The 23,689-nt window shown below is 36.8% G+C and overlaps 2 protein-coding genes across 2 annotated transcripts in view; one reads left to right on the forward strand and one right to left on the reverse strand.

Annotated features, from left to right (window-relative positions):
• Positions 1-16,758, reverse strand: part of LOC120217066 (SCY1-like protein 2) — a 37,540-nt gene extending 20,782 nt beyond the window's left edge. Inside the window, exons 1-5 of the mRNA XM_039214289.1 lie at positions 16,250-16,758; positions 5,800-5,904; positions 5,338-5,448; positions 4,476-4,658; positions 794-920 (exon numbers count right to left, since the gene is read on the reverse strand). Of these exons, the coding sequence (XP_039070220.1) occupies positions 794-920; positions 4,476-4,658; positions 5,338-5,448; positions 5,800-5,904; positions 16,250-16,741 (1,018 nt within the window). The 5' untranslated portion in view covers positions 16,742-16,758. The remainder of the gene's footprint in view (positions 1-793; positions 921-4,475; positions 4,659-5,337; positions 5,449-5,799; positions 5,905-16,249) is intronic.
• A 2,208-nt stretch (positions 16,759-18,966) lies between these two features.
• LOC120217067 (dihydrolipoyllysine-residue acetyltransferase component 5 of pyruvate dehydrogenase complex, chloroplastic-like) lies at positions 18,967-22,881 on the forward strand. The gene is made up of 6 exons (XM_039214290.1): positions 18,967-19,928; positions 20,488-20,679; positions 20,760-20,847; positions 22,196-22,266; positions 22,400-22,483; positions 22,630-22,881. The coding sequence occupies exons 1-6, from the start codon at positions 19,050-19,052 to the stop codon at positions 22,732-22,734; spliced, it is 1,419 nt and encodes a 472-aa protein (XP_039070221.1). The 5' UTR covers positions 18,967-19,049; the 3' UTR covers positions 22,735-22,881.
• The last annotated feature ends 808 nt before the right edge of the window (positions 22,882-23,689 follow it).

The raw sequence follows: 23,689 nt of genomic DNA on the forward strand, positions 1-23,689 counted from the left end.
TAAGGTATGTTGGACTCCTCTTATTGATTTTTATAAGATGAATCTGGATGGAGCTGTTAGTAGAAAAAGTATGATTGCTGGAATTGGGGGTATTCTGCGTGATTGGAATCGATCTGAGCTTATTTCCTTTTCACAAAAGGTTGGTCATAATCCTATCATTCTAGCAGAATTGAAAGCTATCAAAAGAGGCATTGAAATCTTTGTCGCCTCAGATTGGGTGTCGAAGGGAAGACTCATTGTGGAAAGTGACACTAAGCAAGCAGTGGATTGGATTCATGATCAAGCCACAGTTCCTACTTTTCTTTTTAATTTTGTTCAGGACTTGGTGTCTATTGTTTCTAGGCATGCTATTATTGTGAGGTGGATTCCTAAAGCTGTAATTGCGAGGTTGATAAATTAGCTAAAGAGGGGATTGACTGATGGTTATATGTGTTTCAGTGGGTTTGGGAGTTTAGCAGTAAGGTTTAAATGGTGTTTGTTTAAGTTTTTTGTAACTTTCATGAGTTCTTTTAAGGCTTATGTACTTCGTTTGAATTCAATATATTGAGACACTCTTTTCCTCCTTCCGCTAGTTGGTTCTTACCATAGGGTAAAGAACCACTAAGAGAGAGGTTTTTAATGAGGTCTCCAATTCCTATAAAAAAAATGGTAGAGATATGATTGCAACCCGAACATTCTCTTAATACTGTTTATTTCTAAATAAAATTGCATATGGGAAACAGACTCTACTATTCTAAAATATTTTCCTTCTTTCTGGTTTTGAAGACAAAAGAAAAATGAAAAGATCTATTACGAGTAAAATCCACTGCTGATGGCCTGGTAGACTCATTTGAAGAGAGCATCCTTTGTAAATCATGGATTAGTTCGGGTGGTATAGAAGAGAAGGCTTCACTGGATAAGTATGTCAAAGTATTCATATACTGCAAAAAAGAAACACCACAATCAACCATTAGAAAGAGAAATGAGAGCAAAAAAAGCATAACGCAAATATACTACAAAATAGGTTATACCTTCAACGTGTCTATTTGAACTTGCTGACTTCCTAAGTCTCACTAAAATAGTCTTTGAAACATAATTCTCTAATTTGCACGAGGGAACAACAAACAGATACCAATAGGAAACTTTCAGAAAAGGCCTTTTTTTTTATAGGAAAAGTAGGTCTCATAAAAACCTCCTTCTTAGTAGTCCTTACCATGAGGTCAGAACCTACTAGGGGAAGGAGGAATAGAGAACCTTAATATATTGATAATGTAAAAATTACATAAAACTAAAACCACTCCTTTAAGATACATAAAACTTAAGCACACTCTTATAACGCCTTGATGAAAAACCTCCGAACCCAGTACTAAAAAAGTGACCCACTACCCAATCCCCTCCTTTGCAAGCAAATCTGCCTCGCAATTACAGCTTCTCGGAATCCACCTCACAATGCATATATGAAAAATTGCCAACATCACCACAAAGCCATACATGTGCCTTGCTAGTTGCCAACAAAATTGAGATAATATAGGAGAAAGTATCATAAATACACACAATTAGTGTAGAAGATGGAGAGAGAGAATGTCAAGTGTAAAACATTGACTTGGCCAAGTGTCAAAGAACAATCTCTCGTCTTCTGGATTCATATAGCTATAAATCTGAAGGTTGCTAAATAAAACATATAAACGCAAGAATAGAGGAAAAACCTTGATTAAGTCCATAGGCCCGATAAGAGGAGGACTTCAAAAGACTTAGCACAAAAAAGACGAAAGGTACCATTTCAAAGAATTAATGTCATCTAATCAATAGCCATGTGATTAGCATCCCTACACGGCTAATTTATAATGCACTGGATTCTCAATGCATCCCTTCTAAATTAAAGAGATTTCATGTAAATGAAACATTAAGCCAGTTTGAACAGGTTTCTGCTAAGTTTCTCAGTCCAGCCAATTTCAAAAATCAAAGGATCCAAAGGAAAGGTAGAAAAGCATAACTTCTTAACCAGTCAGTCCAGACTAATAACTCAATACTGAAATGTAAATATAGATGTCCACTAAAATAATAGAACGTTGACTGTATGTTTGGTAACATGAGTTTGAAATTTCGGATTTGATTTCATTGTTTTTATAAATTGTAAGAACAAAATGCATCTATTTTTGCATTGCGAGGTAGTATGGGTCTGTGGGCCAGATTATTGAATTTTTGGAATTTGTCCTTTGTGATTCCAAAGAATATCATGGACTTTTTAAATTTGTGGGATGATTTACTTTCGAATTCTTTGATATGGAAATTTATTCCAAGGGCGTTGATGTGGTCAGTGTGAAAATGCAGAAACGAGGTTATTTTTCAGAAAGTTAAGCTGGATGTGGTGAGACTGTTCTTTATTGTCCGTTTTAGAATAGCTTCCTGGTTTGTTGCAAAGTTCAAGGATGTGAATATTCCTTTAGACTCTCTTGTGGGAGATTTAAAACTTGCGGATTTGGTGGGAAGACAAGGAAATGGCAACTCTAAACCAATTTGCTGGGTTCCTCCTCCGGATGGGTTCTTAAAGCTCAATGTTGATGGAGCAATGGTAAAGGGTTGGGATAAGGGAGGTATTGGTGGTTTGATTCGGGACAGTAAAGGTGTGTTGCTTCAATGGTTTTCAGAAAGAGTTGGGGGTGGTCCTCTATCTTGGCAGAATTATTGGCGATTAAGAGGGGATTATGTCTTCTGGAAGATTTAAGTTTTGTCCCTAATCGGAGGTTTATTCTTGAATCTGATTCAAGCAATGCCCTAAAGTGGATCAAGAATCCGGGTTTATGCACTCCTATGTTTCAAGTATTGGTGAAGGAGATAGTCTCTCTTATGGCAGGGAAGGATATCATTATGAAGCATATTTTGAGGGCTGCAAATTGGGAAGCTGACAAATTAGCTAAGGATGGGATAGGGTGATGTAATGGTTTCTGTCTGCTTGTATTGAGGAGTAGATAATTTTATTTCCTAGTTTAGCTGTTGTGTTTAAGTTTTATGTAATTTCTGGTGGTGTTTGCAGATGTTTAGGGTCTGCCTTTGTTGTACTTTGTTTCATCTAATAAATTCTAGGCACTCTTTTCCTCCTTTCCTTGTCCTTCATGTTACTTTTATAACATGAAGGTTGAAAAAGGGGGTTTTTAATGAGGCCTAATCTTCTATCAAAAAAATAAAATAAATAACTATAGATTTGAAAGGTATAAAAACTTGTTCTTCATACTCACAATATCTAGAGGTATTATAAGTTCACCTCCGACTAAACAGACACATAACAAATCCGTGATTTTGAAAAATAATAATGAATATTGCAATTAGACGTGTTTCATTACCTAATGCATACTGCTTTTGAAATTTAAGTTCCCAAACACAACCTCAGATTATCTCATAGTGCAGCTTACATATCATATTGGTTCCTATTTCCAGATGAAAGATTATAGAAGATAGAGGAGAAGATAACCTGATACTCGAACTATCTTACTCAACATTAAAATGTAACAAGTAGCACATGTGATGCCTAAATGAGAGTGGTTTAGCTAGCACACGTAACGCCTAAAGTTAAATAAAAATTACAATGCACTTGCTCCAAAGAATTTTACCTACAGCTAAGGCTCTCCATTGTATGTTACTTAGATTATGTTGAAGTTTTGGTGGCAATCCATGTGAACTTCTCCAACATTTTTTTTTAAATATGTATTTAGAAAGTATAGAGAGGGGAGTGTTAGCAGGCAGAATCATTTGATGATTCACTGCTACCATTTACTGATTTTGGGAACTTTTCTTGTCTCATGGAAGCAGCTTAGTTGAGCTAGAGCTGTCTATGAATATATGGTGGCAAATGTGGCTAAATTGAGACGGTAGCTTTCATGATGCAAGTTACCAACGATTGTTGGATTACCACCGACAGATTGGAAGAGTTCCAAGCAATGCAGGGAGTGCAAGAAACAAAGGGAATGGTACAAAAAAGCATCAATGGTCCTCCTCAATTAGGTTCAATCAAAGTCAAAGACTGAAATGCAAAGTGGTAACTGTCACATGAGATCCAGAGGGTTTCCTGTTATTTTGTGTCGTTTACTAAAACATATTGCAAGAAAACATGGATTTATATATTTATGTTTTGAAAATGATCCACTGCCGTCTGCAAAGGAAATTTCCAGACAGAGATCAACTTTTGGAAACGGGGTGATGTAATTTTAGACATTTTAGGTTTTATCTTAGGAATTTATTAGTTATGAGTTCTCTATGTCATGTTAGGAGAAGTGCTAATCTTTTTGCTTATATTTGGACTAAAGTTAAGTGAGATAAAGAGGAATAGAGGTTCTAGTATAGATCTTTCCCTACTTCCTTTTGTGGATTGTAATCCAGACTTAAGTTGATATAAATGAGAGCAAACCCCCCAGTCATGATATAAACATGATCTGAAAGTAGTTTTTCTTGTTCGTAAAACAAAATAGGCAATCAAAAAAGGATAAAATTTTAACAAGTACCATCTTGACGTTGTTGTTGCAGTCAAACAAAGGCTTTCGAGCAACTAAATGGTAGGTCAGGCATCCAAAACTGAAAATGTCAGAAGACCATCCAACTGAAGATGATTTACTTCGAACCAATTCAGGTGCAGTATAATTCAATGATGGCTGAAGAGGCAAGACAGAATCTTCAGTATCATATTCCTGCACGAACCATATCAAATTAGAATATAAATTTAGACATAATTGCATATGTAAATCCATCCATCATGATGAATGAAGTGACAAAATATCATAAGAGAACACTCGTATTTGCAAAGACCAAACACCGCATAAACAACAAGTCAAAAGAAAGCAAAGCCAATGAGCATTACAAATGGGAGTTAAAATGAAATCCCAAAATGCACAACAATAATAAATAAGATTATCATGTTCGACAGTGTACTGCAGCTATCATGCATCATATTATAACATAAAAATATACACGGCATACATATCAACGTTTCTAAGAGGCCAACCTAATGAAAGATGGCATGGCAATAAGTACATTACCAATAGTGAACTAACATGTTAATTATAGTCGCTGTATCATACATGCATATTTGACTGACATTCAAATTTTTCATGCTTTTCCCTATAGGTGAACAGTTGGACCACCATGCCCACATCCGTTGAAAATGTGTTGAACATAGTAACTTCACAGAAAATAAAGCCACAGCAACATAGCTAGAGCAAAAATGTTGATTTTGGTTGGTCAATGAATTGAATAATTTTTCCTTCGAGTAAAATAAAAAGAATGGCTCAAGCCTAGCATTTCGTCTTGAACTCCACCCACCCTTACGATTTTGAGCTAAATTGTTAAGACATCAAAAGTCCAACTTACAGAATAATGGAAGGCCTTCACAATAGCCAAATCACTAGAGGCCTGGTCTGTTGAGATAGCAAAACCAAACCCACCAAGCTTCCAAGCTCCACTTGAAGTAATTAAGACATTCTGCGAAGTAAAAACTCATTCATCAGACATACCTGTAACACCCACTATTATCTAACATGTAATCTCAAAAGGCAACATAGTATTTTGTTTTCAATAATCGAGCAATCACGAAAGAAGGGGAAAACTTAACAACAAATTGTAGGTCCAAACCTTATAAAACTGAAAAATGAAACAAAAAATTTTGAAAAATTAAAATGATAAAACACTAGAGTATAGAGAAGACAGCCCATAACTTGTCGCTGGTTCTTTCTCACATGTGGAATAAACTAATGCAGAAAAGGGAGATTTCAAAGCATTATGAGGATTATATTTAGTATAAATTGGGAAAAATAAAAAAGATTAAGAAGCAACCTCAGGTGCTATAGCTTGATGAATAAGATGTGCATTATTATGGAGAAAGTCCAAGGATTCCGTGATCTGAAGCAAACCATGCTTCACCTCCAACAAACTCATTTCCTGTGAAGCAAAAACACTTATAAGTTTGCTGTAATCATAAAGAGATGCCAATACATGACAAAGTGATATTCAAACATTCAGCCTTCCCACTGAAATATTTGAAAACAACTTTTTAATCTTATATAAAAAAGACAAGTTGAATAAAAGAAGCATGCATATCCGATTTTTAAAAGAAACAAATGGACCACCTTTCGAAAACTAGCAATACCTCCAGGTGATTGTAAATTGTTCATGTAGAGGGGCAGTGGAGCAGGCATAGTGAAAATAAGAACAATTTTTACCATTACCCTATTTAGGAACTTTTTCTTAAAAGGGAGAGGATATTGTTTATAGTGAATCTAACCCTTGAAAAATTCATTTAAATTCCTCAAAGCCCTAAGGATTCAAAAGTATTCCACATCAATCATTTCAGGTCGCTATTTCCTTTAAACCCTTGATAGTGTCATTCAACATAACCCAAAAACTTATAAAAAAATAAAAGATAACCCAACTAGGTGTAGGGAGGTTTTTTAACGAGGCCCATGGCTATGTTGTAGTTTTGTATGTGCATTTGCTAATAAAAGCATACAAAACTTTACCTTCAAAAAAAATATTGTGGCACTAAGCCAGTAACTTGTTAAATAAAAGTTTCCTCTTTTTAAGCAAAGGAGATAATTGGCTTTTCCTTCACCTTTTGACTTAAAGGGCAAGGGACAAAATTTTATGGATTCTACATACATAAAGAAGCTACGGCCCAAGGAAAAAGTTCTTATTGATAGTTACCCTAATAGTAGCCCCAAGTTTTTGAGTTTTTCTTTTTTTTTCTTTTTCTAAACAGGCCTGATCATGGAAAGTCAGTATTACGATTTAACAATTTTCTTAAAATTTGCAGATTTAATTGATTTCCATGATGACATAAACTAAAGACAAGTTGTTGGACAACTTTTTTTTTTGATAAGAAAGTAGGCCTCGTTAAAACCCCCTTCATGATTAATGGAGCACAAAGTGCTCCTTAATCAGCGGAAGGAGGAAAAGAGTGCCTTAGGATTCATTAATAACCGAAAGATACATAATGTTTAAAAACAAACATAAACACTCCCTTTACAATTACCAACCCAAAGACTAAAAATAACCTAATCAAAACAGTGAAACTAGCCAATACCAGCCTTAGCTAAGCTATCAGCCTCAACATTGGCTGACCTAGCAACCCATCTAATAATACCATTCAAATCTCTTAACATTGTAATAATGTCTTTCACTAAGTCTATGTAGACATAGGGACAACGATCATAATTCTTGACCCACTCCACTGCTAGTTTACTCTCTGATTCAACAATTAAACGTTCCTTAAACAGCTGATGAATCGAATCAAAGAAAGTTAAGCCCTTCTTAATTGCCATAAGCTCTATCAACAAAGGAGGACTTGGACCAGCAGCCTCTTGGAAAGAACCCATCACCGAGCCATCCTCAACTCTTAGAATGCCCCCGACACCACTCTTCCTCCAATCTCCATTCACTGCTGCATCCACGTTCAGTTTTTTAAAGCCCTTTGGAGGAGGAGACCAAGACACAATTTCGATGATAGAAAACCTTGAATTAGAGCAATAATCCCCAAGAGATGGATCACTAATGAGAGAGTCCTTTAGAATAGACACATCCATGGAGTTAGCTAAGAACCAAGTAGCCAGCCTACATCTTGCCATAAAAAATAGATCAATCTGATCTAACCTTCCCCCATCAAACACAATGTCATTCCTAAATTTCCAAATAGTCCATAGAACCACTCTCGAAATAAAGGACCAAATTTTAGAATTAGGCACCATATCTTCCCAAGTTAACATAAAACTTTGAGCATTAGCCTGCAAGACCGAACAAACTCCCCAAAATTTCAAAAATTTATTCCATAGGGTCCATGCCACAAAGCAAGTAAAAGATAAATGTGATGAAGATTCAGCCTCCTTTTTACATAAAGGACATGCAACATCTACAATAGCTGAAACTCCTCTCCTTTGTAATTCTTGTTTTTACTGGCAATCTCTGATACACCACCTGCCACATAAAGACCTCCACTCTAGAAGGCACCAAGCCCCTTCAAATGGTTTTCATCCAAAAGGAGTCTGCTGTCGAAACAGGACAGCATGATTTCACACTCAAATTTACAGAATAAATTCCATCCCCATTCCCTCTCCAAACCAACCCATCTGACAACTCATGGGAAAGAGTGATATTGTGAATTAAAGCCATTAAATTACAAAACTGATCCAGTTCCCAGTCACTCAAATTTTTTCTCATTTGAACATGCCAAGACCAAACTGAAGACCGAAACTCTCCAAACTCATTGAGCTTCCCATTTTTGTTTAAAGAAATAACAAACAATCTCAGGAAAACCACTTTAAGAGGGGAATCAAGCGCCCAGTTATCAAACCAAAAACTGATGTTGTCTCCATTCCCCACACGTACTTTAAACAAACTTCGAAACTTAGCTCCAAACTGATCCTCTTTGAAATGATTTTGGACTATCGATTTCCAAATCCAAGAAGTATGTGCAGGAAGTTTTTTCTTGAACATCAGCAGCCTAGGGTCCAGATTATACTTACTACAGATTACCTTCTTCCACACTGTCTCCCTATCATTAGCAAAACTCCAAGACCATTTTCCTAGGAGAGCTCTATTCATATAATTAAGATCCAAAACCCCAAGACCACCAACACTTTTTGTAGAGCACATTGTCGACCAATTTACCCAGTGAATTTTTTTGACCTCTACCCCTCCTCCCCATAAAAATCTGGCCATGATGGAATTTAGTTTAACAATCACGGAAGAAGGAATTTTGAACAGGGACATGAAATAGGTGGGTAATGAGCACAAAACAGCCTTCAATAAGACCAATCTCCCTGCCATTGACAGTGTCCTCGCCTTCCATCCGGCTAACTTTTTATAGAACTTCTGCACTACTGTATCCCACAACACTATGGAATTTCTCTTAGCACCAAGCGGCAATCCCAAATATTCTGAAGGGAAATGTCCTACTGCACAATCAATAGCATTAGCCCACTGCATTACCTCTTCCTCACAAATATTAATGCCAAATAATTTACTTTTAGTGAGATTCAGTTTAAGGCCTGACATTGCTTTGAAAACTCATAGAACCCTCTTAACATTAAAAATTTGTGTCTTCGATGCAGTACAGAAAATGCTGAGATCATCTGCGAATTGCAGATGAGATAAATTAAAAGAAGCCTCATCTTTGCCAACAACCAGTCCACAAAACAGACCCGAAGTAACTGCCTTAAGTAACAGTAAATTAAGAAGCTCGCCAACGAAATTAAACAGCAAAGGGGACAAGGAACATCCCTGTCTAAGACCTCTAGCCATAGGAAATTCATCAGTATGAACACCATTAACTAACACTGACACTAAAGCAGTTGTAACACATTTTCGAATCCAGCAACACTATTTTGATCCGAACCCCATTTTAGCCATTATTTTAAAGAGAATATCCCAATCTACCGTATCATAAGCCTTCTTGAAGTCCACCTTAAACACGCAATCCTTCAATCCTTTCTTCCTCCACAAGTCAATTCCTTCATTAGCAATAAAAGAACAATCCAAAATTTGTCTACCAGGAATGAAAGCAAATTGTGAATCACTGATAATATCATCGATGCAATATCTCAGCCTTCTCGAAAGACACTTAGAAAGATTTTATACATCCCACCTACTAGACTAATAGGTCTGAATCATCTAAACCCCCAATATTAGAACCCTTTGGAATGAGAGTTATGAAAGAATGATTAATGTCATGCTTCCAATCCTTTTCCAAGAAAAAATTGTGAAAAAAATTCAGAATATCACCTTTCAAGGAAGACCAATTTTTTTTAAAAAATCCCATATTCAACCCATACGGCCCAGGAGCTTTGTTACTATCACACAAGTTTAAGGTTTCCCAAATCTCATCTTTCGTAAACTCCTTTTCTAACATAAGACTCTGCTCCATAGAAATTCTTGAGAAATTCAACTTAATATCCTCCACTTCCAAAGTTGAACAGCAGTTAAAAGCTTTGAAATAATGCTCTCTGACAGTAGACTTGATAAGAATAGGATCCTTGATAATTTCACCTTCAACATTAATAACATTTAGAGAATTTATCCTCCTCCTAATGGTAGCATGTGTGAAAAAATTTAGAATTCCGGTCCCCATCTTTAACCCACTTCTCTCTAGAATTTTGGAACCAGATTTGCTCCTCAATTCTGTAAAGTCTCCAAAGCTCATTTCTCAAAAACCTCAACTCTGCTAGACTGTCATAGGCATTGGAAATTTGGTTATGCTGAATCTTGTTTTCCATCTGGTGAATCTTGTCTTCTAGAACAGAAATATCAACACGTGGAAACAGTTTCCTATTCCCAGACCAGCTCTTAATAGCAACCGTTGTATTCCTAAGTATGCTCAAAATTCCAGCTCTTTTCTTATCTTTCTTGAACTCCTTAATAGACTCTACAACCTTCTCCTCAAAGCCATCCTCAGTCATTAAATAGCTAAACAGCCTAAAAGGTCTCTTGCCCCAATTATCTTCCCCACTCTCCAGAATAATTGCATTATGATCAGAGATAGATTTAGGCAATAACGATTGGGTGATACCAGAAAATGCTGAAGAGAAACTAACATTCACCATAAACCTGTCCAACCTAACAACAGTAGGAAAATCCCGATTGCTGCTCCATGTAAAATTCCCCCCAATTAAAGGCAAATCAATTAGCTCCGTTTGCTGAATAAAGAGACTAAAAATTTCCATAGAATTTCTGTTTTGAGTTCTACCTTCCTTCTCATCTTCTGTTAAGTAGGCATTGAAGTCCCCTCCCACACAAAAAGGCATACTGTACCCATTTAAAAACAGTCACAGTTCTTCAAAGAAACCAACCTTTTCTTCTTCCACAGACGGACCATAAACGTTTATTAAGCCACACCTAAAATGGTTGGATTTGAACTTCCCAAAAACAACAATAAACCTCTTGTGGATATACTGATCCTCTAACTCAAAACAACTATCATCCCAACAACTTAAAATACCTCTGAAGAACCTGCTGCTGGTGACACAACGAGCCCTTGCAACTTATTCAACCCACTTCTTAAAAAAGAGCTTGGTAAAATCTCAAGTTTTGTTTCTTGTAGAAAAAGAAACGTTGGTTTTTTCTTAGAAACTATTTTTTGTATAGCTCTCTGTTTTTCTTTTTTGCCCAGCCCCCTAACGTTCCAAGACAAAATAAATAGCTTTGACATCATATTCTTGTTTGATAATACCAAAACAATCCCAGGATTTACCCACGAACTCAGCTAGCCTGACTCAGACCTTTCTCCAACTCCATGATTTTTTGTAGAAAAGCATTCTTCCCTTCCTTGAAAGATATACCCAATATCCTGCTAATTTCCCATGTAGCAATAGCTTCCTCCAACAGCAACGGAAAAGCTGATGAGGATAGACACTAGCATGATCTAAAGCATCCCTACTGAGGGATCTTTTAATTCTCCTGTTAAATTTCCTCCCCCTTGAACCATCACTATCCCCTTCTGTAGGAACAACATCCTCTGGAGTTTGAGAATGATATCCTCTTGAAATTAAAACCCTACCCAACTTATTACTGCTCTCCCCTCATGATACATCCAACCATATATTCATTTCCCTGGACCTACTATAAACTCTCTTGTGACTTTTAATTAACTTTCTTCCAACCGGGGCGCTCTTCATGGATAGAGAGCTTGCAAAACGAGTTTGCGAACCAGCTCTTGTACTTATCAACTTTAAACCTTCAGCATACCCCACTTCATCATCAATCCCTGCTGGATCCTTAATGCCAACCTCTGTTGACAAAAAACATTGACTTCCCCTAGCTTTTTCTACATCCCCTAATCTGCTTGAAGAATTGGGATTCTTTTTTTGATTTGCATAACCGAGCCAAATAAGATTTACTGTTGGACCAGCAGGAATTAATCTCTTTACGGGAGATAAGGGTTCACTGCTCCTATCTGATTGGGCCTGAGAGCTTCCTTTTTTATCCTCCTTATTTCTAATGCCTAGCCCAGCATAATCTCCCTTTTTACTACTCTCCAAGCTAAGAAAACCTGACACTCTTTCATTAATGCATTTCCCTTCCAAGCTTCTTTTTGAAAACATAAATTCTTTACCTGCTACACCAACCCCGGCAGAAAATCCTGATCAATCCATATGTCAACTTTTTGACGAGTTTCCTCAACAAGCCGAACTGGACCTGACATGTCAGAAGATTGTGGGCTCTCATCTTCCTCCTCTGACGACTCTATGACTATGACTCTTTCATCGGAAAATTTCTCCGGCGTGTTGCCAAGAAAGAAATTTGAAACCAGTGAAGTAGATCCCAACTTAGTAGTCACCTTGAATGATCTTCCATAAGAGCCTAAAGTTAAGGCGTTTTTCTACAGCTCTTTCTTTGATCTCTCTTTTTGTCTTATGATGGAAAGTAAGGTGACTAGTTCTGCTGGGAAAATTTGTTTTACGGTGATCATTTTCAACATTCCAGAGCGTCTTCATCATAAAGGGCTTTGGCTGTTATTCGATAAACATGGAGAGGTGGTCGATTCTTTCATCCCTAACAAAAGAAGCAAGGGAGGAAGTAGGTTTGGCTTTGTTCGTTTTACCAGATTGGAGGACGCAAGGAAGGCTATCAAATGTGTTGACAGATCTAGGATTCACGATAATGAAGTTAGAGTTTTTTTGGCCAGATTTCAACCCCGGGAAGCTTTTTGGAGAAAGAAGTTTTCGGGTTTAAAACCAACCGAGATCAAGAGTAAAAGGGAGGATGTTGGGCATTTAGAGGCTCCCATTGTGGGTTCTGTTGACGAGGACAAGCTGCTATCTTGCAGAGGCAGCTTGGTAGAGTGGTGCAGAAATTTTTTTAATATGAATGAGTTGGCTGCCATAATGCATAAGGAAGGCATTTTAGGCCCGAAAATCATGAGGCTAAGCAGGTTAGCAGTTCTAATCATTTTTGAAGATGATGAGAGTAGGGATTTCACGCTGAATAATCAGATGGGGCATTGAATAAATGTTTTGGCAAAGAAGAAGTGTGGTCGGAAAACTTTCATTGCAGCAGCCGTCGGGCGTGGCTTTCGTGCAAAGGGATCCCACCGTTTTTGTGGAATCCCTCCACCTTCAGAAGCATTGCAGACAAATGGGGAGAACTTATCTCCATTGACGAAGGATATGTGAATCCAGGTTCTTTTGAAAGGGCTTTGTTTCAAATTATTACAAACCGTCAAACACGGGTGGAAGAATCCGTTGTTTTGAAAGTCGGGGACTTGTTATTTACAGTTTGTATTTCTGAGTTTGAGCTTTGTTTCAGTCCCGATTCAGTATGGGCAGACTCGTTCTTGATGGATGAGGTAGTTGCCTCCCCGTTATCTTTGGTGGGGGAGCTCGTCGGTGTCTCGCCAGTTAATTCTCCCGTGGTGGAGGTATGTCTTGAGGAGCTGGCAGAAACGAGGACTCTTCGGTGGAGAAGATTTCTGAGCGTTGTTCTGTGGATGAAGAAAGTCTATTATGTTGTATGGGGGAAAGAGTTAGTGGCTGCTTTTGTCGGGTGGGGAAGTAGTGGAAAGGAACATAGGGGAGGATTTAATTATGGGCTTAAGGAATTATGCTGTTGGTTTGGGGATTATTCCATCGGAATTCGAGGATGCGGTGGAGCACGAGAATGTGCTGGATCAAGGGGCTAGAGAGTCAGTTTTTGAAAGCAGCGAAAGTTGTTGTCTACACGTGATAGAGAGAGAATATTGGATTTTTTTGATTCATCCAACTTAGATGGTCGGTTAAAGGCAAAGGTAATGAAGAACGTGATTAACATTATCAAGAGGCGTGCTATTAGTAGTTCCAAGGGTGTGGAGGCCCACCAGGATGGGGATGCCCAACAGGTTGGGGCGGTGGTTGACAGGCTGGATGGCAGAGATATATCGGGGTTTGTAGAGAAAGTTTTGGGTCCCCAATTAATGGCCTGATACAGCCAAATCAAGCAGCAATAGAAGGTTTAAGGGAGATTTGTCTGTTCTGGGAGCCAGATTATGATTCCATTTTTCCAGCTTTGGAGCCAGAGTCTATAGTTTGGTTTTCTGCCCTCTTTGTGTGGATGGAAGCTACTGGATGTTTGTGTTTTTTTTTTTGGATATTATGGTTTGAGCCAGCTGTCATTTTTTTGTCTCTTTTTTAGGAGTTCTGTTTTCTGGTGCTCTCCAAGTCAAGAGTTAGGCTTTTAGTTGGGTTAGTCCTTTAGAGGCTGTTGTGGTTGATATTAGGTTGAGCTACTGTTGTTGTTATGGGGGTGTTTTTTGGTGTTTTGTTTTATGTACGGGGTCGATATCTGGATGTATTTTGGTGTTCTTATGTTCAATGAAATCCTAAGGCACTCTTTTCCTCCTTCCGCTGATTAAGGAGCTTCTCTTTAAGTCTCTCTAATCAAGAAGGAGGTTTTTAATGAGGCCTTCAATTCCTATCAAAAAAAAAAAGAGCCTAAAGTTAACACTTCTGGGACGTCAAACGGACTTGCCACCCTTGGCAAAATTTTCACCGTCGTGAGATCTTCCCTGGTTTTAGTCGATTCCTGGATGCCCTCCAATGATCCCCACCTTCCTGCTAACTTCTCTAGAAAATTCTCTTGCCAACATAACATAGTAAAACCGTATAACTCAACCAGACAGTAAGCCATTGGCACTCCACCTTCATTCAACAGAGGCGCCAGACGGTCAAACCAGAACCATAACTCCTCACTTTTATTCGACCATGCATCCTTCATCATTTCCTCGGATTTGAAAGTAACAACACAAGAATTCCATACATACCCCTAGCTCGCAATTTGAACTTCAAAACCTTCATTTACCAAGGCTCTTTGAACCAATTCCAAGTCGAAAGTATGTTTAACAATACCCGTGAGAGATCTTTTCACCCAGCTTGAACTTTCAGTAGGAATATGCATCTCCCAAATATTCTTCTTCCCTCTCCCCCTGTATAAACTCTCATATCTGATTCCCTTTTGCTCCGACTCACTCTTTTGCGAACTGCTCGACAACAAGACATCTTTATATGATCTATCATCTCTTGTACTTCTCGGAATCTCAGCCTTCTCACATGGTTTAGATTTATCTTCTGTGACCTTTTTCTGAGCATCAACTAGTGAACGAGATGTACCAACAGCCCTTGGTCGATCTTTTTGGTATTTTGCAACTCCAACAAAAACTTTCCTCCCATCAACCCACAACCCGTTTATGTTTTCGACTGCCTTCCTCATTCTTGTTTCGTTACCAAACTTAACAAAGGCAAACGTGGAAGATTTATACTTTGGTTTGTTCATCACATTTGGTATGAAGACTCTCACCACCTGACCCTGGTCGAGAAATAGATCCCTTAACTCTCTTCTAGAGACTCTCCTACTTAGGTTGTCAACAAAAACAGTCCAACTCACGCCGGAGGAAGACTGACCTTTTTCTCTTTCTCTCTTCTTTTTTGACTCTCTCACTCATCTTTTTTTTTCAAAGACAGTTGGACTGTTTTTGATGGAAAATTATATAAGTTGTTGGACAACTTAAATATATGTTTCTGAAAACCTCCTATGTGTAAGGGCAGCAAATGCATCTCTCAGCATGGTTTCCCCTCATTTGAAATTTGTATGCAATCTACTTTTTATATCCTACAGCCCCCCAAACACTGCACACATCTTCTAACCAATTCTTAATAACAAAACCCTCCAATTTCAATTAAACTATGCTATTTTACAAGACGTAAAATTTCAGTAACATGTTTCCTTGCTGACCACCTTTTACCTATAAACAAAGTAATAAATTTAGATCAAACACTATTAGACCACAAGAAAACCTACTCTCAGCACTCGTAAATGACCATGCTTGCCATTCCTGGTCCAAAATGCTTATTCCTTTATGTTAGTAACTATTCTTCTTAAAGCTCAAATACTTCCGCAACTCTTCTGACATAAAATAAAAGAAAAATACAGCTAAACTATCTAACCCAAATTAATATTGGGCATGACTAAACTGCAAAATACATATTTAGTCTGTTGTACGGAAATTTCAATTCAACATTTACATTTACTAAATTGAATAAACCCGCCACAGTTCCACCAGAATGCAGAAAATGGATCCTAGAGAACTACATCACTGATGATATATTCACAGTATCATCTAGTAGATCAATAGATACATTCAAAGGTTTGGATCAGCTATAGCCTTTTAAGATTCAACATTGATAGAAAGCCTTGGCCCTTGGAGTAATTGAAAATGAAACTGAACCAAATTCAAATTCAATTAAGAAAAGGAAAGTAGAGCACTTACTATCCCATTGATATCATTAGGAACATTGGCAACATTCTCGAACTTCCCAATCGCATTTGCCACCGATGCAAATAATGGCTCCGTAACCATCGCCATGGCATTCTTATTCTCATCCAAAGCCTGCACCACGTGGACCACCCCCGGATGCCGTAGCCTCACAAGCCTTGCCGCATCAGCACGTATCAGATCGAAGAATGAATCCTCGACGATCTTGGAAAGCCCCGCACGCGTTCGCGCCTCCGCCAGCACCTTCTTGTCAAGAACCCAGACGCAAACGGTGGGATACTGGTGGGAACGCGCAGCATCACGTGCCTTGGCGGAGTACAACTTCCAGGCAAGGCCTGGGCCGGCAGAACCAATCTGCTGAAGGAGCTCGTAGTCAAGGAGAGCCTTGGGTCCGGAAACCTCCTGGACGGTAGTCTGAACGGTTTTCTCGATGACCGCAGCGGTTTTCGCGAAGGCTTGGGTTAGGATTTTCATGTTGATCGACATTGTGTTTGATTGTGTTAGTTACACTGAATGAATATTTTTTTGAATTTTTTTTAAGTAAAATTATCATCTTCAAAAGTCTTGTCATATGCGATAAATATATTCAAATTTATCATAAGTAAAATAGATCAGTAATCGACCATTAATAATATGATGAGTAAGATTTTGAACAATTAAATCAATGACATATGCAGATAGATTATTTCAATTTTTAACGCATCAGATAGAAAAGAAGAAGTTTAAAGAACACTTAAAATGAACGAGTGAAAAAAATCTTTTAATTATAATCTCATTTTACATAAATATAAGAATTAGATATCTAAAAAAAATAAACAACCATACAATGTTTAAGAATCATAGATGGAGACGAAAACTAAAAGAATAAACCACCACCACTATCTAGAGATGGAACCGTTTTTTTTTTTTTTTTTGTGGCCTTTTATTTCTTTGGCTTAGAGACACAATTTTGTTGTGCTTACCAAATAAATTTAGCGAAATATATTTCAAAATCCATACATCTTTTTGTGAATTTGCTGAAATATCAATTTTAATCAATTCAGTCATTATTAATCAATATTAAATTTAGGAAAAACTGCTTCACATATCATCAAATTTTGAACATTTATTCATTTATAATATTAATTTTAATATGAATGTTTGGTTAAGGAAAAGTACTTACGTTTATGTTTTATCAACTTTTAGTTACTGATTTCAAAAAGCATAAGATATAATCACTTTCGTTTTTATTTAATTTAGACGTGGTCACTTTCATTTTATTTAATTAAGATGTAATCACCTTGAGTTAACTGTCGTTAGCAACAGTTAAATATTTTGATATAATCACACATTTGACCTCTGTTATTTACATATTATCTCAATTTAGTCATACTTTTAATAAATTATAATAAATTTAATCATCCAATAGAATGATGTCACATGTCATGCCACGTAGGGGTGAGCGTTCGATCGAGTTCGAGTCAAATTAAGTCAAAAAGTTTCGAGTTATTCGAGTTGACGAGTCATATTTTACAACTCTGAGTTGACTTAGAATTTTTTCGAGTCGAGTCGAGTCAAATTTTTAAGTTTCTATTTAAATTTAATTATAAATATTTATGATATTATGATATTATTTGATTCCAATTTAAATGATCTTTTATAACCATATACAATACATGTGTATTTCTTCATATTTTTTCATATGAGATATACATTTATGAAACAAAGTCAAGAGACTCAACCCAACTTGAAAATCAATCTACTAATTACTAAAATTTTCAAGTTATTCCAGTTGTATTTTACAATTCGGTTTGAACTTGACTTTTTTTTAGTCGAGTCGGTTTATGAAAGTTAATCCTCCAATTGAAAGGTGACATGTGGCATTAGGGTGAGCGAAAAATGACTCGATTCGAAGAACCAATTTTTTACTCGACTCTTGAATTATTAAAATAAGAGTAATTCTATAGTTTAATAATTAAATTAAAAAATTTAAACTTTAGTGACTAAAATAAGAGTAAGAAGATAGTTGAGTGATGAATATTATAATTTACCTAAAAATAAAAAAACATATTTTTAAAGTGCCACTTGTCATTGTCATAGGATTTCACATCAATTTCCGTGACGGAAGTGAGTGAATTCGTTAACGACAAAAAAATCATGTATTAAATTGAAAATTTTTAAATATTATGTATGAAACTAAGAATTTAATATAATTTATGTATGAATGGGGGTATTTAACCCATTTTAAAATTGATATCGAGGAAACTAAAAAAATACAACATAAGACGAGTACGACACCTTATCATAAGGATAAAATAAGGCGTTATCGGTTTTGTTATTGTTTAAATAATAAAACCGATAAAAAAATTACCTAAAATATTATTATTATTACCTAAAACATCAATTTTTAACAATTCTGGTAAAAATGTTCAACAATAATAAAATCAATAGCGCCTAATAATATTTTCGATCATTTTTATCAAATTCGATAAAACGTTCAATAATAATAAAATCGACAACGTCTAATAATATTTTCGATAATTTTTATCAATTTTATTATTTAAACAATAATAAAACTAAAAATATGTTTTTAATTATATATTAAAACTGTCGCCCGATAGCATTTTGTAGGGAGTGGTGATCACATTTCATCCACAGTTAAGTTGTAGTTGGAGTTGTGTTGAATTCTCCGCCCGTTCTTTCTTTGTTTCTTTCGATGCTATCGAGGAAATTGTTTTAAATCTTTAATCTCAGCTAATACTAATAACCAGAAACTCCATTCATATCTCCCTCATTTCCTTCCTCCTTTTCAGCAATGGCTAACGCCCTACAAACTTCTTTCCTTCCATCCACTTCCTCCCTTCGCCGGACCCCCATTTTAGGATCTAAAGGGAAGTCCCAAGCCCTTCAAGTTAAGGCCAAGATACGAGAGATTTTCATGCCGGCACTCAGCTCCACAATGACGGAAGGTAAGATCGTGTCCTGGATGAAGTCCGAAGGAGACAAGTTATCGAAAGGGGACAGTGTTGTTGTCGTGGAATCCGACAAGGCTGACATGGACGTCGAGAGTTTCCACGAAGGATTCCTCGCCGCCATCATGGTGGAGGAAGGCGGCGTCGCTCCCGTCGGTTCTGCCATCGCCCTCCTCGCTGAGACCGAAGACGAGATCGCTGAAGCCAAAGCCAAATCACAGTCTTCTTCTAGTAGCGGTCATAAGGCAGTAGAAGAACAGCCAAAGCAAATTGAAGTGGCAGCTCCGGATGTTCCTGCAGCCGCTCCTGTTGCTGCTCCTCCCGCGGTTTCGGCCTCGAAGTATGTGGCTTTGGGGTCTGCTGTGCATCCGGCTTCGGAAGGAGGGAAGAGGATAGTGGCCTCGCCATATGCCAAGAAATTGGCGAAGGAGTTGAAGGTGGATTTGGGGACAGTAGTGGGGACTGGACCCAATGGGAGGATTGTGGCTAAGGACGTGGAGGCAGCGGCCTCAGTGGGTACAACGGATGCGGCAGAAGGTACAGTTGCTGCCTCTCCGGCGAAGCCGGCTCCAGTGGCTCCTGGGATTGAATTGGGAAAAGTGGTTCCTTTTACTACAATGCAGGGTGCTGTGAGTAGGAACATGGTTGAGAGTTTGTCAGTGCCTACTTTCAGAGTTGGGTACACCATCACAACAAATGCACTTGATGCCTTGTACAAAAAGGTAAAGCTGGTTTGGTTTTGTTAAGGTGTTTTACAATGATATAATTTCTTTCTTATGCTTTTTGAGTCTTTATAAATCGATGATTCCATGGATAGTATGCTGAAGACTTAAGACATTGCATTTAGTTCTAAATGGTAAATTCTTGACGATGCAATATGGAAGTAGATGGCATTTTTAGAGCTTAAATTAAATATATTTTCTGGCATTTTTAGGAAGCTTGATGCTTCTTATTGATAAACTAGCATCTATTTTAAAGATGGGTTAACCTATGATCACAATTGCAAATTTTAAGTGGTTTCCCTGGCATCTTTTGTTACAATTGGTTGATGGGAAAATATATTCCTTACACAAGAAAACTTACTTGAATAAGACGGACATTTCCTAGTTGTCTTTAGAATTTTTCTGTTACATTTCGCTGAAGAAGATATTGATATTCTAAAATCATCCTTACACAGTAGATGGATGGTACTGAGTATTGACTATATTGTGCTTGCGGAGTTTATTTTCTTTCGTTTATTTTTGAATATTGGTTGACATAAGTTGTATTTCTTTTGTTTAGATCAAGTCCAAGGGCGTAACGATGACAGCATTGCTTGCGAAGGCAACCGCACTTGCATTGGCTCAACATCCTGTAGTTAATTCCAGTTGTAGGGATGGTAACAGCTTTACTTATAACAGTAGCATCAATATTGCTGTTGCTGTAGCTATAGATGGAGGGTTGATTACACCAGTTCTACAAGATGCTGATAAGGTTCTTTTTAATCTACTTTTGGCTGCCGACTTGATATAGCCGTAACAATGTTCTAAGGGCTTTCTTTCATTGCATTTTAGGTTGACATTTATACATTGTCAAGAAAGTGGAAAGAGTTGGTTGATAAGGCACGGGCCAAGCAGCTGCAACATCATGAATATAGTACAGGTATGTTATTTTGTGTCAGTGCTCTCCTTGCTAATTGAGGGAGGAAAGCTTGATGATGCACATGCTAAACTTCATGGACTCGTGCTAATTTTTTTTTTTTTTGGTGCCAGACTGTTCGTCTACCTCATATGTTGAATTGAAATGCTTATAAATGTTCAAGGAAAATAATTTTATCTGGTTATTGCCTTGGTGGAAACATTAAATAAGAAGTTTGAAAAATAAGGAACAACGTTGGTGGAGAATCATAAATTCTTACTTGAATGATTATGCTTGTAAAGATCATGAGGAGATTGCAAAAAACTTACTTGAATGATCATACAATTTCCCGGGCATGTAACTGATAATCTTTTGAAATTTCTTTGAATTTTAAACATCAGTTGTGGACTTAAAAATATGAAACCATAACATCTCTCTTAATGTTCAAGCTAATGAGTTAGTTGGTAGACTTCCTATATATCTCTTGGCGATTTCCATTTCATTGCTTCCTTAGAAATAACTAGCACATTAATTTACAAATCCAGACATTTAAGTTTGATTATTTGTTGCAATGTAATTGACTGATCTAGTCATCAAAGTAATTCCTTGTTTCGTTTGTGTCTGATGTTAGACATATTTTTCCTACACAATTGGATTAACTTGAGAAATAAATGAGCCGGAATTTCTCATGCGAAAGTATTGGATGTGTTTACGCGACACAGGAAAGAGTATATGTAGTTCCATGGGGTCAATTGCTCTGGTTATATCAGGCAGCTGTATCTTAATTTTTTAGATTTAGTTACTATAGACACAAGTTTGGGATTTCTGTTTCATTTTACATGCCTTATTTTTATCAGTTCTTACGGGAGATTGAGCATACAAATTCTTTCTGACTTGATCTCCCTCCTAGTAGCCACATATAAACTTTCCTTAGAACTCTTGGAATTTTGACTGTGCTTAATGGGAGAAAAGAAAAGAGAAGCTCTTGTGTTGTAACTTCCTTCGCCCTTTGATTTACTGATGCACATTTGATTTATTTGTTTGTTGCTCTTTATATTTTGTTTGGTTGCATCGCTTAGTTGCATGCTTGTTTTGAATTAACACTATTGGTTAAGACTTGGATCCAACCAAATATAAATACCAAATATGATCCTAAATTCTTGAAACTACTACTGAATCCATCAAAATATGTAAAACAATCAAACTAGTACGCTTGAACCATCTAGGAGTTTGATCTGTATGCATAACTCTGATTTTTGCCCTATCATCCTAGTTTCTTATAAAAGCATCATTAACATATAGTTTTTGCCATAGTTACCTTTCAACATAGCTGAGGCCTATCTTTTTTTGCTGATATTTGCTCCTTTTGCAGGTACTTTCACCCTGTCTAACCTTGGGATGTTTGGTGTGGATCGGTTTGATGCCATTCTGCCACCTGGAACCGTAAGTTTGTTTTTTAATTATTAATATTTTCTCCTTTGTAGTATGTTCTGCCCTAGTCCCAGAGAATATGGTCTGCTGGATATATTGTATTCCCCTTGCAAATATGTGAATATTTAATCATGTGGATGTGCAGGGAGCAATTATGGCAGTTGGTGCTTCTCAGCCTACTGTCGTAGCTTGCAAGGATGGCCGTATTGGCATGGAGAACCAGATGCAGGTAATGAAATTTTTTTGTGTATAACGTTGAGCTGCCTTGATGTATCTATTCCTAACAAAATTAGAGAACTTATCCTTGTCCCGGTCTCTTATAAAACAATTATGTTTGAATAGTAGCCAGCACTTCTGAACTTTAAAACTTTGCAGGTAAATGTTACGGCAGATCATCGAGTTATCTACGGTGCTGATCTGGCTGCATTCTTGCAAACCCTGGCTAAGATTGTTGAGGATCCTAAAGATCTTACCTTCTAGTCAGATGTTCCTTCCGCACAGTGATGTCGTTACCGCCATATTTGCTCCCGAGGTTCATGCTCTTCAAAACACTCATACTATGTTGAAACACACTTGAGATACATAATGTAGGTGTTCCAGTTGAGAATTTACCCATGCCAATGGTTATTTAACTTTACCGGGTTCCATTTCTTTTAGTTACATTATCTCGTTTATGTTAATTTGACCGTTGCATCAATAAAGTTTAAGTTTGTTTTCTGGTTTTATCACTTCTTTAATATATATCCGTAACTCACACTCGAGTCTTACTATCGTAATTTTTCTAAGGGATTGCTGCGTGTTTAGAGTATGTATAATTCCTTGTATTCTAAGCAACGTGTATAATTCCTTGTATTCTAAGCAACGTGTATAATTCCTTGTATTCTAAGAAACGTGTATAATTCCTTGTATTCTAAGCAACGTGTATAATTCCTTGTATTCTAAGCAATGCAACGGTAGGTTAATCTTTTGGCATTTTAATTTACCATTACAGGTGGAAAAGCCATGTTAAATTCCCAAAATTTTTAATAACCAATGCCAACAACAGACTTAACCTCTCTGTTGTTCGTTCACCATTTTATTGTTTTTTCCGAATGAAATTTTTTACAGACGGAAATTAAATTCTCAAAAATAAAGAAAATTAAGAATAACATCATATATCAAATAATGGTTAGATGAAGAAAATTAAAAATTGGTGCGTTTTTATAATGCTAATTTTTTATCATTATAGATGGAAAAGAGAATTTATTTTAATTAATCTATGTAAGTATAAGACTGTATCTATTCAAATATAGCTCTCAATCATTTGAGATTGAATTCTTATGCCTTGACATTTATGGTACTTGAATCCGAAACCTCAAAGAATAACAATAATTCTTTTACCAATGAGATTACTTGAATCGTGCTAAAAGAAAGAAATTAAATTCTTCAAAATGAA

The sequence above is a fragment of the Hibiscus syriacus genome, unplaced genomic scaffold (assembly GCF_006381635.1).
Source record: "Hibiscus syriacus cultivar Baekdansim isolate YM2019G1 unplaced genomic scaffold, ASM638163v2 tig00110177_pilon, whole genome shotgun sequence".
Classification (NCBI taxonomy): domain Eukaryota; kingdom Viridiplantae; phylum Streptophyta; class Magnoliopsida; order Malvales; family Malvaceae; genus Hibiscus; species Hibiscus syriacus.

Bases quoted from the DNA above. Each gene is read 5' to 3' on its own strand.
- LOC120217067 (XM_039214290.1), top strand. From the start codon at position 19,050: ATGGCTAACGCCCTACAAACTTCTTTCCTTCCATCCACTTCCTCCCTT. The intron at 19,929-20,487 runs GTAAAGCTGGTT...TCTTTTGTTTAG, and splicing joins TTGATGCCTTGTACAAAAAG to ATCAAGTCCAAGGGCGTAAC. The intron at 22,267-22,399 runs GTAAGTTTGTTT...GTGGATGTGCAG, and splicing joins CCATTCTGCCACCTGGAACC to GGAGCAATTATGGCAGTTGG.